Raw genomic sequence first — 16,896 nt, 5'->3', positions numbered from 1 at the left:
GCTAGTTTCCTGACCAGGGATCAAACCCACGCCCCGTGCAGTGGAAGGGCGAGTCTTAACCACTGGACTGCCAGCCATGTCCCTCAATCATTAATTCTTTAGCTAGCCTTTTGTGACTCAGGGGAGGCCTGGAAGACTAAAGTTTTTCTACAAACAAGAGGCAGGCAGAGAACATGGGGGGGGGCGGTGAGTGGGTGGGTGGGTGGCTGTCCCGGACGGCTCCGTAGGGTCCTGCTCGGTTACAGATTGAAGCCCCATTTCTGGGCTTTGTCTGATTCTTCCTTTGTGTAGACTGGGGAGTACCTGGGTGGATCTGGCCTCTTAGACTTGAGGGTAATAACCAAGTTACTGGTTCTAGGGCTGCCGTCTTGGCAGTTGTGTCTGCTATGTTGTTTCCCTGTATTACCTCCATGTTGCCTTTTTGGTGACCCCTACGGTGAATCACTGCCACTTTTTCCAGAAGCTGAGCTGCTTCTAAGAGTCTCAATATGTGTAACTTTATTTGCTTATTCTTGGCAGTAAACATATCTTTCTTTCCAAATAGTCCTGTGTATGTAGGATGGCATACGCATACTGGGAGTCTGTGTAGACATTTAAGACCTTCCCTGTCAGGAGCTCTGAGGCTACAGTGAGGGCTATCAGCTCCACTTTTTGGCTGAGGTCCTTGGGGATAGGCTTCGTGCCTCTATGACTTGGATCTGGGAGGTCACTGCTTATCCCACCAGCCTTTTTCCCTGTCTTATAAAAATGGCTTCCTTCAGCGTTTGGGAGATGCTCACTTCCTAAGTCGGGGGGCAACTGGAAAATATTGTGTCTGTGGTTTCTATACAATCATGCTCTAGGGGCCCTGTTTCTCTTGGTAGCTGGATAGCAGGATTTAGTTGTGACAGGTTTTTATGGTAACCACTGGGTTATCTAAAAGCATAGCCTGAACTTGAATTGAACTTCGAGGGATAGCCTTTCCCTTAGAACTTACGAAAGCCTGAACCTGACATGGGGTTTACGTTAGTGATTGGCTGACCAAACCATTAACTTTTCAGCCTCCTTTACCAGGATTTTAGTAGCTGATACTGCCCACTGGCAAGGAGGCCATCCTTTAGCAGTTTGATCTAATTGTTTAGAGAAATAAGCAACCTCTCCAGTAAGAAGTCCCATCTTGAGCTAATAGCCCAAGGGCAATTCCCCTTCTCTTCTGAATGTAAACCTCAAAGAATTTATCTAAATCTGGGAGGGCCAGGGCAGGGGCCTGAAGTAATTACTTTTTCAATTCTTGAAAGGCCCTTTGCATTCTGAATTCCATTCAAAAGGATCCTCATCCTTTCCTTTCACTTTTCATTTAGAGGCCCAGCTATTAGACCATAGTTAGATGTAGCACAACCAGGCATCCCCAGGAAACCCCTAAGCTGTCTTCTAGTTCTAGGAGGGGCGAGGCAGCAAATGGCACCTTTCCTTTACTGGGGTGGCTTCTCTGACCTTCTGTGAGAATGAAGCCCAGGTAGGTCACCCTGGTCTGTGATATTTGAGCCTTTTCTTGGACACCTTATATCCTTTATTGGGTAGGTGGCTCAGGGTGGTTACAGTAGTTTTGTCAGGGGCTTCCTTGGTAGGATTGGGGAACAAAATGTGTTTACATACCAGAGAAGGGTTCCCTCCTCCAGATGTAGATCTTTTAGGTTTTTAGCTAAAGTTTCCCTAAAGATGGTGGGAGAGTTTTCGAACCCTTGGGGCAGGACTGACCAGCAGTATTGTTTTTGTTGCATGTTTGGGTCCTGCCACTCAAAAGGAAAAATTTCTTGTGACTCTGGGGCTAGTGGAATACAGAAGAAGACATCTTTTGTTTTTTTTCTTTTTTTAATTTTAAGAACTTTTATTGAGATATAATTGACATACAATAAACTGCATATGTTTAAAGTGTACAATTTGATATTTTTTTCTTATTAGAAGAAGACATCTTTTAAATCTGATGCTGACCACCAGGTCTTGGTGGGTGGGAGCGTGGCCAGCAGGGTGCAGCGATTAGGCACCACTGGGTGTGTATCCTCAGTGGCTTCACTGACTGCCCCGAGGTCCTGTACTGTCTGGGCTTCTATTTCTCTCTCTTTAAAATACTGCTTTTATTAAGTCACTCAAAACCTCTGCTTTGCCAAATCCAGTTGTTACTCTTCTGTCTTCAATTTGCCTCTCAGAAGCATAGGCTCCAGCTTTTCTTTCTAGAAACACTCTCTTCACTTCTGTGACTGCACATTTTCTCCCACCTCAGTCTCCTTGGATAGGTCTCTACCTGTGAATGTTGGCAGGTCTCAGGGCTCAGTCTTTGGTTTCTCTCTCTCTCTTTGTGTGTGTGTCTGTGTTGTTTCCATAAATCTTATTTCTTAACAAATTCTTTAAAAACTATAGGAAAATGTCAACATTTTATATAATCTGTTTGGGTTATATGTACATTAAAAAAATAAAATTTGGGGGTATTTTTAGTGTTGTTGAAATATTTCATATTAAAAGAAGGGGGAAATTTAATAGTAATCATTTAGCAACATTTGTAAAGCCATTAGCAAACCAAAGCACCTTCTGATAACATTCACTTGTCCAGCTGTCATTCTTTGAACAATTTCATTCTCACAGAAGACAACTGAGAACTAGAGGCATCTAAGTTGCCAAAATTATATGTACAATCTCATCATTATTATTCCTAGTAGAGACCCTCTTTAAAGACTATAAAAACTATTAAATATTACTTTATAAGCCAGTTTGAAAATAGTAAAAAGTAAAATATTATTAGAAAAAAGAAAAGTACATAAAAAAGACGTGAAAGTTTAAAAAGTTAAATGGTAGCTATTAAAAGTGTATAAGTAAATCCATAAACCCCTATACCTGTGTTTCATTTGGCCCTAAGAGTATTGTACCAAATGCTGGTAATGAGACCAAATAATTCATAACATTTGTCATTATGTTCTGCAGACTCTAAGAATGGAGGGACATTAGCAGTACATTTTAGAAAAACATCCAGCAGAAAAGTTAACATTTTTGTTTTAATATCGAAACATAATGGACTTCATTTCTGTTGTCCGCATTATAATAAAAGCCTTCACTCAAAGGTGTGACTCTAAGGATGGGAGTTGCACACACAGTATAAGTGGTAAGCTCTGTGAGGGCAGGAAACATACATTTCGTTTAGATGCAATTTGCTACTTTTATACCCACAGCTTCCCTGAGAGTGCAACTGAAGGTAGACTGTCTAAAAGGAATGAAGGGAAGTCTCTTCAGAAAACAAAAATGAATTCTAAAGTTCTTTATGTTTGGGAAGAGCACGTCACCTGAATGTTATATAATATATTGATGTCCGTGCATATCCAAAACAGATTAAACATTAATAATATGCCATGCAAGTTAATTCTATAAAGGTATTTTTTACCTCAAATTCTATTTCTCTCAGTTAAACGGAAATCACATTTAATAAACACACAAAAATTTTTTAATGAAGAAAAAATGGGGCCTGCTGATAGTGATTTACAAGGGATAGAAAGAAGGTTATGATGGTAACTCTGGTAGTGTTTTATAAAATTCCCAGGAGAAAGGCTAAGTCTGGCCTTCGAATTTTCTTGATTGAGTCGAAGAAAGCTGTATCTGCATCAGATAATGTATAAGCCTGTGAAATTCCCTAAGGAATCAATGGGCTATTTTATTAGTTTAGAATCTCAGTCTATAACTTAAACTTTGCATTTCCTCTATTATAACATTTCACCATTTGGATATATAATCTTTACCAATATCTTACCAGTATTTTATAAATATTTTATGAATATTTTCTTTTTTTTTTTTTTGAGGGGCAAGTACAGAGATTTCCCTTATACTCCCTGCCATCACACTCCATAGCTAGCTTCCCCACTCTCAACATCCCCCACCAGCTGATGCATTTGCTACAATTGATGAATCTACATTGACACATCATTGTCACCCAAAGTCCATAGTTTCCATTAGGGTTCACTCTTGGTGTTGTGTATTCTGTGGTTTTGGACAAATGTGTAATGACATTTCCGTGATTATGGCATCATACAGAGTATTTTCATTGTCCTAAAAATCCTCTGTGGTTCACCAGTTCATTCCATAGTCCTGCCTCCACCCTCTGGCAACCACTGACCTTTACTGTCGCTGTAGTTTTGCCTTTTGGTCATATAGTTAGAATCATACAGTATGTAGCCTTTTCAGACTGACTACTTTCACTTAGTAATAAGCGTTTAAATTTCCTCCATGTCATCTCATGGCTTGGTAGCTTATTTCTTTTTAGTGCTGAATAATATCCCATTGTCTGGATGAACCAGTTTATCCATTCACCTACTGAAGGACATCTTGGCTCCTTCCAAGTGTTGGCAATTATGAATAAGGCTGCTATAGGTATTTCATAGATTTTCAAAAATTGGTTTCTCTTCCTTCAAAATTAAACACGTAATGAACCAGCTTACTTCCAATATGCATCCAAACCAGACTGAAGAGTCACCTCCTTTCTTCTACTTTGTGCTCTCGCTATATTTGCCATAATTGCATTATTATTAATATTAGCATATTAATCTTTCCATCTATTTATTTTTTTTTAAAGAATGTAGCAAAATGTAATAAAATGGATCTGCAAAGAAGTGCCTTTACAATACAGAGATGGTTGTTTTATGGAAACTGAACCAGTTGACTTACAGACACAGATGGATGCCAATGCTTGATAGTGACTTGGGGGATGAAAGTCTAAATATGAAATAAGTGGTTTGAAGGTAGCAGAGTGAATGTTGCAGCCTTGTAGGACACACAGATGTGTGCTAGAAATAGCTTGCCTGGCTGTTTTGATTAACCAGTAAAGACTTAAGTTGCCTTGCTGTTGAAAAATGATAAATTATACACACACATACATTAGTAGGTAAAAAGGGATGGAAATTTTGGTCCAGAATTTATTCTCAGTTTGGAGAGAGCAACATCTCTCACGGGATGCAAGCAAGCTATACTGCATATTTTGATTCTGAACTTTGCATGGATACAAGACATGGGATTAAATATATCTTACAGACCAGCTGATTTGAAGAGGTGGCACCTCAGGCTTTCTGACCAAAACTACCAGCTTTGGGCCAAAGGCCAGCTGCCCTTTCCTACTTGCCTCTTATTTAAAGCTACCACCTTATTGTGCATCCATAGAAATATAACATGAATCACATCTATAACTTTAAATTTTGTAGTAGCCATGTTAAAAAGTGAAAAGGAACAAGTGAAATTAATATTAGTAAGATATTTTTAAACCAATGTGTCCAAAATATCATTTCAACATGTAATCAGTGTAAAAAATCATTACTGAGACAAAAATATTTTATACTGTCTTTGAAATCCATTGTGTATTTTACACATGCAGCACATCTCAATTTGGACCAGATGCATTTGAAGTCCTCAGAATCCACATGTAGATTCTGCTACTGTATTGGAGAACTCAGAATTTATGATAATATTAGTTAGGACTTTTATGGGTACAAGGGAGTGAATATATTTTCAGTAATTAGAAGGATGTTTCTGGTAGGTGTCTTAGTTTGGGTTCCCACAGCAGCAGCAGACCCTGAGACAAATATACGAATGGAAGTAGTTTATTTTGGAAGTGATCCCAGGAAAACACTTGTAGGCAGTAGAGAAGTGAGACAGAGAAGGGGAGGAAGTCAACAAATAGTGTGTTAATAAGCAAGTTACTACCTAGGCACCTGGGCTCCTTCCTGTGGGGTAACCCTGGGAGACAGAATTATTCCAACTGACAGGGAAGGGCACTGGGGCAATTATCTACCAACTTCTCATCCGTCATTGGTTGAAGGTTGAATCCAGGGGTTTTGTCTTGCCTTGCATATGGCCCGAGTGCACTCCCGGAAAAAGAACCGTAAGCAGAGAGTTGCATGTAAGCAGTGAGCTGCCTTAATCCTAGAAAAGTGTCCAGAGGATTCAAGCTGGAAAGTGACAGCTTCTGCTACAGCAGGTCACACAATCCAAGTAGGGATCCTATTAGCCTCAGGAACCCCAGGGACTTGATGCCACCAAGACTCTGCTTTATACCACTCGTCCTGTTCACTTATCCCTAGCTCCTGAAACAGTTCCTGGCACACAGTAGGCGTTTAATAAATAGCTGTTGACTGTATGACTTTCCTTTGGGTAACTGCTTTATTCCTGCAGGCCTCTCCATTTAAATGGGAGACATGGCTACCAGATGCTATGGATCATACCCTTATAACTCTCTCATTAGAAAGGAAAGTGATGCTTTTCCCTTTCTAGCTCCAGCAAAAACAACAAGCAAGAACAACAACAAAAACATTCTCAAGGAAGAAAGTCAGTTGGCCTGGTATGGGCCCTGAGTTTATATCTGGGCCAAAGCCTTTGGATAGCGACAAGGCATATTATGATTGGCTAGATATAAGCTGCATACCCACTCCTGAGGTTTCAGAGGAGGATATGTTAATAGAAGGAGTGATAGAGAAATTGTCACCATATTTAGAACTGTGGCTACCCACTGGAGTATGTTTAAATTGTGAATGCCATTTGTCCTACGTCTTGGTAGAAAAATGCTTGAGGACCAGCACTGTCTCAGCTGAACCATTTTAATACAGCTCTTGTATCTGCTGCAGATTTAACACTTGGTACTGTGACTATTTGACAAAGATTCTATGGACTATTTAATCATTTATAGTTTGCATAGGTACAAATTTGCATCATGTATCCCTGAGGTTTGTTTGGGAGTGAATCATCAAGTTCAACAAGATTGATCTCTCCTTAGATGTTGTCTCATCCTTACTAGAGCCAACGGCTGGCTTTATTAACTCAGCATAATATATTCAGTGTTCATCTATGTTATAACATGTGTCAATGTACCTATCTTTTTTATAAGATGCCAAAAAATATTCCATTGCCTTTAATACCATGTATTAGTTATCCACTTTTCAGTTGATGTACACTTGGTTACCCTCCCCCTCAACTCACTTTTTACTTTTATGAATAGTGCTGCTATGACATTTGTATGTAAGTTTTCATGTGGACACGTGTTTTCATTTATCTTGGGTAGAGATACCTAAGAATACAGAGTGAAGTCAGTCAGAAAGAGAAAAATAAATATCATATATTAACACATATCTGTGGACTGTAAAAGAGTGGTACAAATCAACTGGTGGCAGAAATAGAGACACAGATGTAGAGAACAAACATGTGGACACCAAGTGGGGAAAGTGGGGAGGGTTGGGGGGGAATGAATTGGGAGATTGGGATACCAAATTGTACACTCTAAATATATGCAGTTTATTGTCTGTTAACTGTATCTCAATAAAAGTTCTTAAAAAAAAAAAAAAGATACCTAGGAATAGAATTGCTGAGTTACATGGTAACTTTGTGGCTGTACCATTTTACGTTCCCACCAGCAATTTTTTAAATTAATTAATTAATTAACTGGCTGTGTTGGGTCTTCGTTGCTGCACACGGGCTTTGTCTAGTTGGGGCGAGTGGGGGCTACTCTTCTTTGTGGTGAGCAGGCTCCTTATTGCCGTGGCTTCTCTTGTTGTGGAGCATGGGCCCTAGGTGCATGGGCTTCAGTAGTTGCGGCACATGCACTCAATAGTTGTGGCTCATGGGCTCTAAAGTGCAGGCTCAATAGTTGTGGCGCATGGGCTTAGTTGCTCTGTGGCATGTGGGATCCTCCTGGGGCAGGGATTGAACCCGTGTCCCCTGCACTGGCAGGCGGATTCTTAACCTCTGCGCCACCTAGGAAGTCTCCCCACCAGCAATTTATGAGAGCACCAATTTCTCTGCATCCTGGCCAACACTTGTTATTGTCTTCTAATTATAGTATTGAACCATGTAAGATCAGGAAACAAGTGCAGATGAAGGTCTTATGACGTCTTCCCCATTTTGTAAGCTCTGTGCTTGGCCTAGTGGTCTTGCACCTAGAAGGCATTCACTAAATGTTTGTTGAATGAATAATAAAAAACCCTTTTAATTGTATGTTGCCTTAGGTTTTAGGTTTCACAAAGTGCGTTCACAAGTTACGAGACTCACACTAACCCTGTAGGACATTGGAAGAGTAGGGATTTCCCTTTGTCGACCTGAGATAGGTTAGGTAATAAATGAAGCATCTAGGTAATAAGTGAAGCATCTAGGTAATAAGTGAAGCATCTAGATTGCTGGTCCCCTGACTTCATATCTAATCTTCTCTGTACAATTCAACACTGGTTTTCAATATGTCTTCTAAATACGATATTAGTTAATGTGCAGAAAATATTGCTAAGAAGTTTAAAAATATCTTGGTTAAAAAAAGAAAAAAGACAGCAGAAGCTGAAGGGACTGAGTGCATTTGGCAGTTTGGAGATGACTAATTATGGTCCTGAGAGAGTTGTGGGGACTGGAGAGAACAGTCTGGGGCAGCCTGACAAGGGAAGGCAATAGACTTCCAACTTCAGCAAGCAATTTCTTCATCTTTGAAGTAGCTCTGGTAGCTGAGTGTTTACAGGGCTGGAAAATATAGGGGATTTAAAAGAACTGTAAATCAGGTGAGGGCTGGTTATGTAGGTTGTAGATTGCATTATCTAAGATCTAATACCAGAAAGGTAGGTAATTGAAAAATTACAATTTTCTGCTCTAATTGTCTTTTTTGCAACAGAACATTTCAAACATGCATGAAGTATCAAGAAAATAATATAAGCCCCCATTATGCCAATCAGTAGAAAATTATCATATTTTGCCATTCTTATATCTTTGACATAAAAAATTTTGAAATAAGGCTTTCTTTAAAAGCCATTTCCCCTCCAGCTTTATTGAGGTATAATTGACAACCAAAAATTGTACAGATTTAAGATGTGTAACCTGATGGCTTGATACACGTACAGCTTGTGAAATATTCATCACAACCAAGCCAAACAACACAGCTATCACTTCACACCTTAACCATTTTCTTTTTTCTTTTTTATGTTGAGAACATCCAAAATCTACTCTCTAAGGAAAGTAAAAGTACATAGTACATAATTGCCAACTATAGCCACATTGCTGTACATCAGTTCTCCAGAACTTATTCATCTCGAATAACTGAAGTCAAAAGCCATTATTAATAACACTATTTTAGCCTAGATATATTGGAAATTATCAACAAATAATAAAGTGATCCTGTTATAAGCACCACAAACTTTGATCTTTCTTTGTTTAGGGTGGAAGGGGAGAGAAGCTGCTGAGCTGGTAAGATGGCTACACAAATAACTAAACATGCATGAGTGGAAGTCCAAGATTTTATTCATTCAATTCTACAGTCATTCATTCAAGCAGCATATTCTAGGCACTATTCACACACACTGACCATTCACCAGTGAGAGAACCATGCTTGACTCAGACTTGAGACCAAATAAAGATTTATCATTTACTGATTCTGAGACCTTGGACAAATTCTGTCCTTGAGCCTCATATTTCTCATCTGTAAAATAGAGATAATAACACCTTCTGGAATAGGGCATTGTTAGAGTTGCAAGTGAGATAAATTCCCCAGAAATGCACATAACCTGTTTTCTGTAACATATGCCCTTGTTATTCTGCTAGGCCCTGAGTTCATGGTGAAAGAAATCATAAGGCAGTCTCTCTCTCCCCACATTCCCCTTTTCTATCTAAGAGGGCAGCAAAAATCTCACTGAGGTCCCCCTGCACAATGCAGCATATGAGTTGTCAAAAGCCTGTCCCTGATGACAGCATGCATTCGTCTTCCAAAATCGTTTGAGTTCTTCTAATCTGCTGTTACCTTTCTTTAGGTCTTGTAGGTCTACAAACAATCTGTGCTAAACCCTGCTGTTGTCTGAGGTCAAATGCTTGCCCACAGGTTGTGTTGTCCAATCCAAGTTCCTGTGCCCAAGGTACAGTGAGGCCAAACTGAAATGGAGTTTGGAGCAGAGAAATGTTTATTGCAGAGGGCAAGCAGGGAGTACAGGCAGCTCATGCTTAAAAGACCTGAACTCCCTGCTGGATTTCAAGGAAGGGTTTTTAAGACAAGGTGAAGATGAAAGTCCAGTGTATGTGATTAACTCCTCCACTGCTCCCTGACTGGGTGATGGTAAGGTAACAGGGTAGTGTCTCAGGATTTAACATTGTCAGTCCTTAGGCTTCAGCTGGTCTGGGGCTACCTGATCATGGTCATCATGCAGTTAACTTCTTCCATCTGGTGGGGTTTTTAGCCTCTGCAAGACAACTCAGGAGTGTGCATCAGACACTCTTCTCTATATCCTTCAGGGAGGAACTAAAAGTTCTGTGACTGCTGTATGACTGACCCATTGTTCAATTTTTTTTTTTCTACACATTCACTTTCTTTCATGAATTCTTGAGCCAGACTTCTGTGACTCAGAGGAGGCTTAGGAGACTAAAGTTTTTTTACAGACAATAGGCAGGCAGAGGACACGTTGAGGGTGGGGTGGGGTGGGGTGGGAGTCTATCTCTGGAAGGCCTGATAGGGTCCTGCTCCATTACAGTTGGAGAACCTCCCACAGCACCCTTGTTTGGTCCTGATGAAGGCAGGTTGCCCAGAGGGTGGGCTACTATCTCCTGCCAGCTTTCTCCAGGTCTTCTCTACAGCTGAGGGGGCGTTTCTGAGCAGATAGGGCTGATACAGCCTGTGCCTCCACCTTGTGGGTGGGTGCCTGGGCTCAGAGCACGCCCTGCCCATAGAGTGTGCAGCTGGGTGAGCAATGTGGGTGTCTCGGTGCAGGACATCGTGTGCAGCACAGTCACCTAGCCACCTCCACTAACTACTGCACTGGTGGCCTCGCTTCGCACCTGCGTGCAGCTCCTTGCAGCTTCCGCCAGGCCACTCCTTGGTCCTGCAGCCCTGCACCACTCGGACTCTGGGCTTCAGGTGGTTGTGGCAGAGGCACATAGCGGGCGGTCCTGGGAAGTTGGGACCAGGCAGGCGGCCGGTGCTCCACTTCCCAGCCGACTGGTTTGGTCGTTGGGGCTCTAGCATCCCTGCCGGCGCCTTCAGGAGCAGCCAGAGCGGCAACGCTGCGTGAGCAGGGCGACCCCGGCCCACGCCCACCCAGTTGGCAAAATGCTGCCGGTGTACCCGGAGGTGAAGCCCAACCCGCTGCAGGACGCGAACCCCTGCTCGTGCGTGCTTTTCTGGTGAGCGCTCCACCTGAGCTGCAACATTCTGCCACCTTGGGAACCGTGCCTGATGCCACCGGTGCCTTTCAGGGACCTAGGGGATGGTCAGAGCAAGGGAGCACTTTCTGCTCGTAGTCTGGGCACCAGGCTTCTCGTCACCAGTGGGGCCGCCCCACACCAGCCGCGTGGTCCTCACCAGGGGCAGAAGCAGAGCCTGGGAGGGGGACCCAGGGAACCTGGTGGCAGGGGTGCAACGTCTCCCTACCTTGCCGCTTGGAGCCCCACCAGCGTCCAGTGCCAGGGAGCAGGAGCAGCCACAGGAGCCGAGACGGGGAGGGGAAGAACAAAGGCTGCCCAGGAGGAATCACTGCCCAATTGGAGAACGGACTGCACCCCCTTCCCACTCCACCCTTAGCCGGCTTTCCAGTACTGCTCAGGAATTTGCAGTTCTGAACTAAAACTGCACCCTTCTCCCCCTCCAGGCAAGCATCTTATGAATAGCTTCCTTTACCTGATTAGTGCCTTGGACCATTGCCATCTTCCAGCAATATCCCCACCATTTCCCATAGTCCTTACAGCTGCGTTCCAGCTTTACCCAGCTTGTCTGTACCTATGTCTATGACCATGTTTCTCTCTACCTCTCTGTGTGTCTCTCACACTGTATGTCCTGGTACCAAGCTACGGCAGACTTCATGTGGGTAAAAACACTATTAATTTTTATTTAATGAATGTGGACACTATTCTTGAACAGGTTTTGCTTTTGCCTGGGACACATAGCCACGACTGGAGTGTGCATTTGCTCAGCCCCTTTCCCTATTGCAAATATTTCTGCTTCCACCTTTGAGGGCCACTCTGGGGATGGGGTCCCTGAAGCCTGTGGGGTCTTATCTGCATCTCTAGCCTTTAGAGAAGTAGTGCATGATCTTGATGTAGCTGGTCCTGCAATGAGTCATTTGGTCCTGAAACCACAAAAATGTCCTTGAGCTGGGAGGAAAGATACAGATGAAAATGGCTCAGAGAGGTGAAGCTCTTAACTAAAGTTTTCCATCTAGTAGCTGAGACTACTAACTAGGTGGGTCTGAACCTTTGGGCTTTAATATCACACTTGAGTAATGTTAGATCTTTTCTTTCTGGACCCAACCCATTAATCTCTCCCACAAATTCTATTTCTTTTTTTCTTTTCTTTTCTTTTTTTTTAAATGGGAAGGCCTAGGGGATTCCAGGGGGATGGGAGCTCCTATCTTGTTTTGATTGTGGTGTATTCAGTGTGTTTAGCTACATTTCTTGGCTATTTGGTGGCCCTTAAGGAAAGGGGACTAGAAGAAGGAATATGGGTGTGGCTACCATAAATAATAACAGGCAGTCCTCTCCTTAACTTCAGGCAGGCAAGGAACTCTCCAAGCACCTTTTGTTTGTGGATTTTCAAAATGTACGTGTGTGGAAGTGGAAATTGAAATGTGAGGACTTCTCATTGATTTTGGTAGACACCCATTTCCAGTTTTCTTGCTGGAGTAGAAGGAGCTATTACCTCTTATTTTACAAGTGAAGGTACTGAAGCAGAGAGGTTGAGTAAATTGCCTACCATCACACAGCTAGTAAGTGATAGAGTTGGATCCGAAACCAGGCAGTCTGGCTCCCGAATCATTGTTTGCTGTGTCCGTAACTGCTCTACTGAGCTGCTTCTATTGGGATACTTGTTCTTAAATGCAGGGAGAAGGTGGTTCCAAATACACCTTTGTTCTTGTAGGCAGGAGTTTCTCAAGGGAAGTTCTTAAAAGTTCTTGCTGCTGGCGATGATGCATGTGAAGCATCTCTATTACCAAGCTTTAGGGTGACTGTTCTCAAAGTATGGCTCTCAGACCTGCAGCAGCCTCATCACCTGGGAGCTTGCTAGAAATGCAAATTCGCCTGCCCTCATTCTAGACCAATCCTATAAAATTAGAAACTCAGGGGATGGGGTTTAAATAAGTGTTCCAGGTGATTCTGATGGAAGGTTGAGGCTGGCTACTGCTTTAAGCCACTGCTCCCATTGACATTGTTACTTCAGTATCAACTTTTTTAAAAAAATTAATTAACTTATTGGCTGTGTTGGATCTTTGTTGCTGCACATGGGCTTTCTCTAGTTGTGGCAAGTGAGGGCTACTCTTCATTGTGGTGCGTAGGCTCCTCATTGCCGTGGCTTCTCTTGTCACAGAGCACCGGCTCTAGGCATGTGGGCTTCAGTAGTTGTGGCACATGGACTCAATGGTTGTGACTCACAGGCTCTAGAGCACAGGCTCAACAGTTGTGGTACATGGGCTTAGTTGCTCCGCGGCATGTGGGATCTTCCTGGAGCAGGGATCGAACCTGTGTCCCCTGCATTGGCAGGCGGATTCTTAACCACTGTGCCACCTAGGAAGCCCTGGTATTTGCTTTTCTTCTCACATTTCATCTGTTTTCAAAACTTGTAAATGATGCCAGTAACTAGCTTACTGACTTTTATACAAATGACTTCACTGGAGTTTTAGTGTTTTCACAGCACAAGTTGGAATTAGGATCTAAGAATTGTCGTACATTGTGGCTACTGGTAATTATTGTGGATTTTAGAAAAGAATATGTATTTTTCTATATTTGTAAAAAATTTAAAACTATATAAGAAGGAAAAAGAGGTAAGGATTTATATAGCCAAGTACACTTGCTGATATATTTTGGTGCATCTTTCCTTTTTCTATATTTCCAGAAGTAGGATAACTGGTGAAAGGCTGAATTGTTTTCCATCAAGTTTGGGCCAATTTGCCCTGTTAACAGCTGTTTATATGCTTATTTCATTGCCAACTTTGAGTACCCAAATTACATTTTTTCTAGGTCTAAAGTAAAAAATAATATCAAACCATTTTAACTTGAATTTATGTGATTTATAGAGATGGAACTTTATGTCTGTTGACCATTTATGTCTTTCTTTGAGTTGTCCAATAATAGTTTTTTTTTTCCTATGAGGCATATATATTTTTGAAATAACTTGCAATAGTGCTTATGATTTTTTTCAGATTTTCATTTGTCCTTCAATTTAGTTTAGAGGTTTTAAGTTATATCATTAATTATCTTGAGTTTTTCTTTTTGGTTTCTCCTTTTGCTTTTGAAATATGTCTTTTTTAAAATCCCAACATCATCTAAATCTCCATAAGCATTTTATTTTAGCTTTTTTCTTGTTTCATTTCTAACAGTAAAGGCAGCTAGAATTGTTTTCCATATTTAATATAAGATAGGCCCCATTTTTTCCAAAACAACCCATTTTCCCATCATGGTTTATTGAATGGTTCTTTTTCTACCCCATTATTGGAAATAAGTGGTATAGTTTGAACCATATCCAATCTGCTGAGACTCTGCCTTGTGATGTCCCCACTGTCCAGCACAGCAGGGCTCCAGGGTGTGGGACCTGTCCCCAGAGATGAAGGTTGAGTAGGGTCTTGGACCAGATGCACCTGGCCCACCATGGAGTGGTTAAAGCCTTGCTTCTCTGACACTGGCCATGTCTCAGTCGGTGAACTGCTATCTTGCAAAGGGAGTGTGGTTGTGGAAACGGCCACTGGTGTCAAGACAGAATCTTTGGAGACTTGTCAGAGAAGCTGATGACATGAGGGGGATGTGAACTGGCTGAGATGGTTTAGGGAGGCTGTTTGTGTTAGGCCCTTAGTAACTATCGATCGTGAATGCATAGAAATGTTTAATTTCAAACTAGGATTCTTTGCACCATTTTCAGAATATCACTTGTATTAATCTTGTTCTTCATTAACAATCAGAAATCCAAATGTTGTAGATGGAGCCTGGGTCAGCTCTCCAGGGCTCTTTCTCTGGCCTTGACCGTTCTCTGTACGTGTTTAGTTTGGTGAGTTTTGGTAATTTTATTCAATAGCTATGGCCCCAAGCAAGATGTAGAACATCCCAAAGGTGTATTCAAATTTAATACTATGTCCTTATGGCAAAATAAACAGCCTAACAAATTTGTTTATCTCCAGTAGTTTATTCTTGATTTTTTGGGTCTTTATAGTCCTGCATCTGGTCAGCCTGAGAGGTATCAGCTAGTGTCCATTCAGATGTGTCAAGTGGATAATTTGCCTGAGTCTTCCAGGAGGCCCCCAGTCATGTTGACCTTCCCTCTGTTAACCTGAATCAAATAGACTGTCAGATATTTCTCCAGCAAAGATGACTTTATTTGGGATCAGCAGAGAATTGCAGTTCGAAGTTTGCAGCCGTAGCGAGCCACGGGCAAGTCCCCAAAGGGCAAGGGGAGGAGAGCAGTTTTATAGGGGGGAAAAGAAAGTTGGGAGGGCTGTTAAACAAAGAGCCCATAGCTTTTCATTGGCTGAGTCCTTGCCAGGAAAGAAGAGATTCTCTTCTTCCTCTTGGGCGCTACTATTGTTGTAACCTCATCTGTCAAAGTTATTAGAGGCTTTCTGTTGGGGCCCACATGGGATTACTCAAGAGTGCTGTTGTGGTGACGGCTCTTTGTCTGGCAGGACTTTGTAGTGTTCAGAGCAGCACTGATTCTCTCAGGTGATCCCTCAGCATTCTTGGGGGGTGTCATCTCCATGTGTTCTCCCCATTTGTCAGAGGCCAATGCTGAGAGATTACACGGCTAGTTCAAGGTCATACAGCCAGAAAGTGGCAAAGTCTAGACTCTAACTCAGTTGAGAGATTACCAAATGAGGCACATCAGGTGCAGTTTTTTTCTTATTAATTTTTTAAAAATTGTGGAAAATGCACACAACACAAAATTTATCATCTTGCCCATTTTCAAGCATACTGTTCAGTAGTGTGAAGTACATTCATATTGTTGTGCAACCAATTTCCAGAACTCTTTGCACCTACATTAGTGTGTCATCAAACACTAACTCCCCACTCCCCTTCCTCCCAGCCCCTGGCAACCGCAGGACCACTTTGTTTCTCTCTGAATTTGACTATTCTCAGTACCTTCATGTAAGTGGAAGCAACGGTATTTGTCCTTTGTGACCACACCATTTAACAGTCCCATCATCAGTGTGCCTGGGTTCCAATTTCTCCACATCCTTCCCAACACTTCTTTTCTTCTTCTTCCTCCTCCTCCCTCTTCCTCCTCCTCTTCCCCCTCTTCTTCTTCCTCTTTTTTAGCCCTCCTGATATGTGTGAGAGCGTGTCTTGTGATTTTGATTTGCATTTCCCTAATGATTAGTGATGTTGAGCATCTTTTCCTGTGCAAGCAGAATTTTAAAGAGGGCCTTTTGGGTAGCATGTGATCATCTAGGTGAGTCCCAGGGCTAATTCCCTGAGGGTTTTCTGTAGGGAATGACTATAGGACAAATGGCCTAATATGTTTCAGACCCGTTTAGTGGTAAACTTTTGTTTTGGAAGGAAATTGAAAGCTAGAGATATTAATGGTCATGGTGATGCTGAACTGGAGTGGAAAAGGGGATGGGGGTGGGGGGGCACAGCTGAGGCCCTGGGTCCTCAGTACCACTGCTGGGACTAGAATCCAGTCTTCTGAATCCTGGACCAGGGTTCTTTAGAGGTGCCAAGTTACCAGGGTGAGCAAAATCTGAAGCTGTCACTCTTACTGCTTCTTTAATGAGTCATGAATGTTCATCAATTCAACAAATAGTTCTTGAGCATCTCCTCTGTACCCATATTGTCCTAGGAATACACAATAAAATGTGATCTCTGCTTTTATGGGTTATTATCCTCTGGCTTTGGAAATTTCCTTACCCTGGAAAAATCAGTAAAGTGGTGTTAACCTTTGGGCTATCTCTGCATATTAATTATTAT

The 16,896-nt window shown here is 42.1% G+C and overlaps 1 protein-coding gene across 1 annotated transcript in view; it reads left to right on the top strand.

Moving 5' to 3' along the window:
* Positions 1–11,061: 11,061 nt before the first annotated feature.
* Positions 11,062–16,896, top strand: part of LOC130835938 (ATP-binding cassette sub-family C member 4-like) — a 145,440-nt gene continuing 139,605 nt past the window's right edge. Inside the window, exon 1 of the mRNA XM_057707836.1 lies at positions 11,062–11,136. Within this exon, the coding sequence (XP_057563819.1) occupies positions 11,063–11,136 (74 nt within the window). The 5' untranslated portion in view covers position 11,062. The remainder of the gene's footprint in view (positions 11,137–16,896) is intronic.

Source organism: Hippopotamus amphibius, chromosome 14 (assembly GCF_030028045.1).
Source record: "Hippopotamus amphibius kiboko isolate mHipAmp2 chromosome 14, mHipAmp2.hap2, whole genome shotgun sequence".
NCBI lineage: Eukaryota > Metazoa > Chordata > Mammalia > Artiodactyla > Hippopotamidae > Hippopotamus > Hippopotamus amphibius.
The sequence above is the reverse complement of the archived record's forward strand: the minus strand, read 5'-3'. Positions and strand labels throughout refer to the sequence as shown.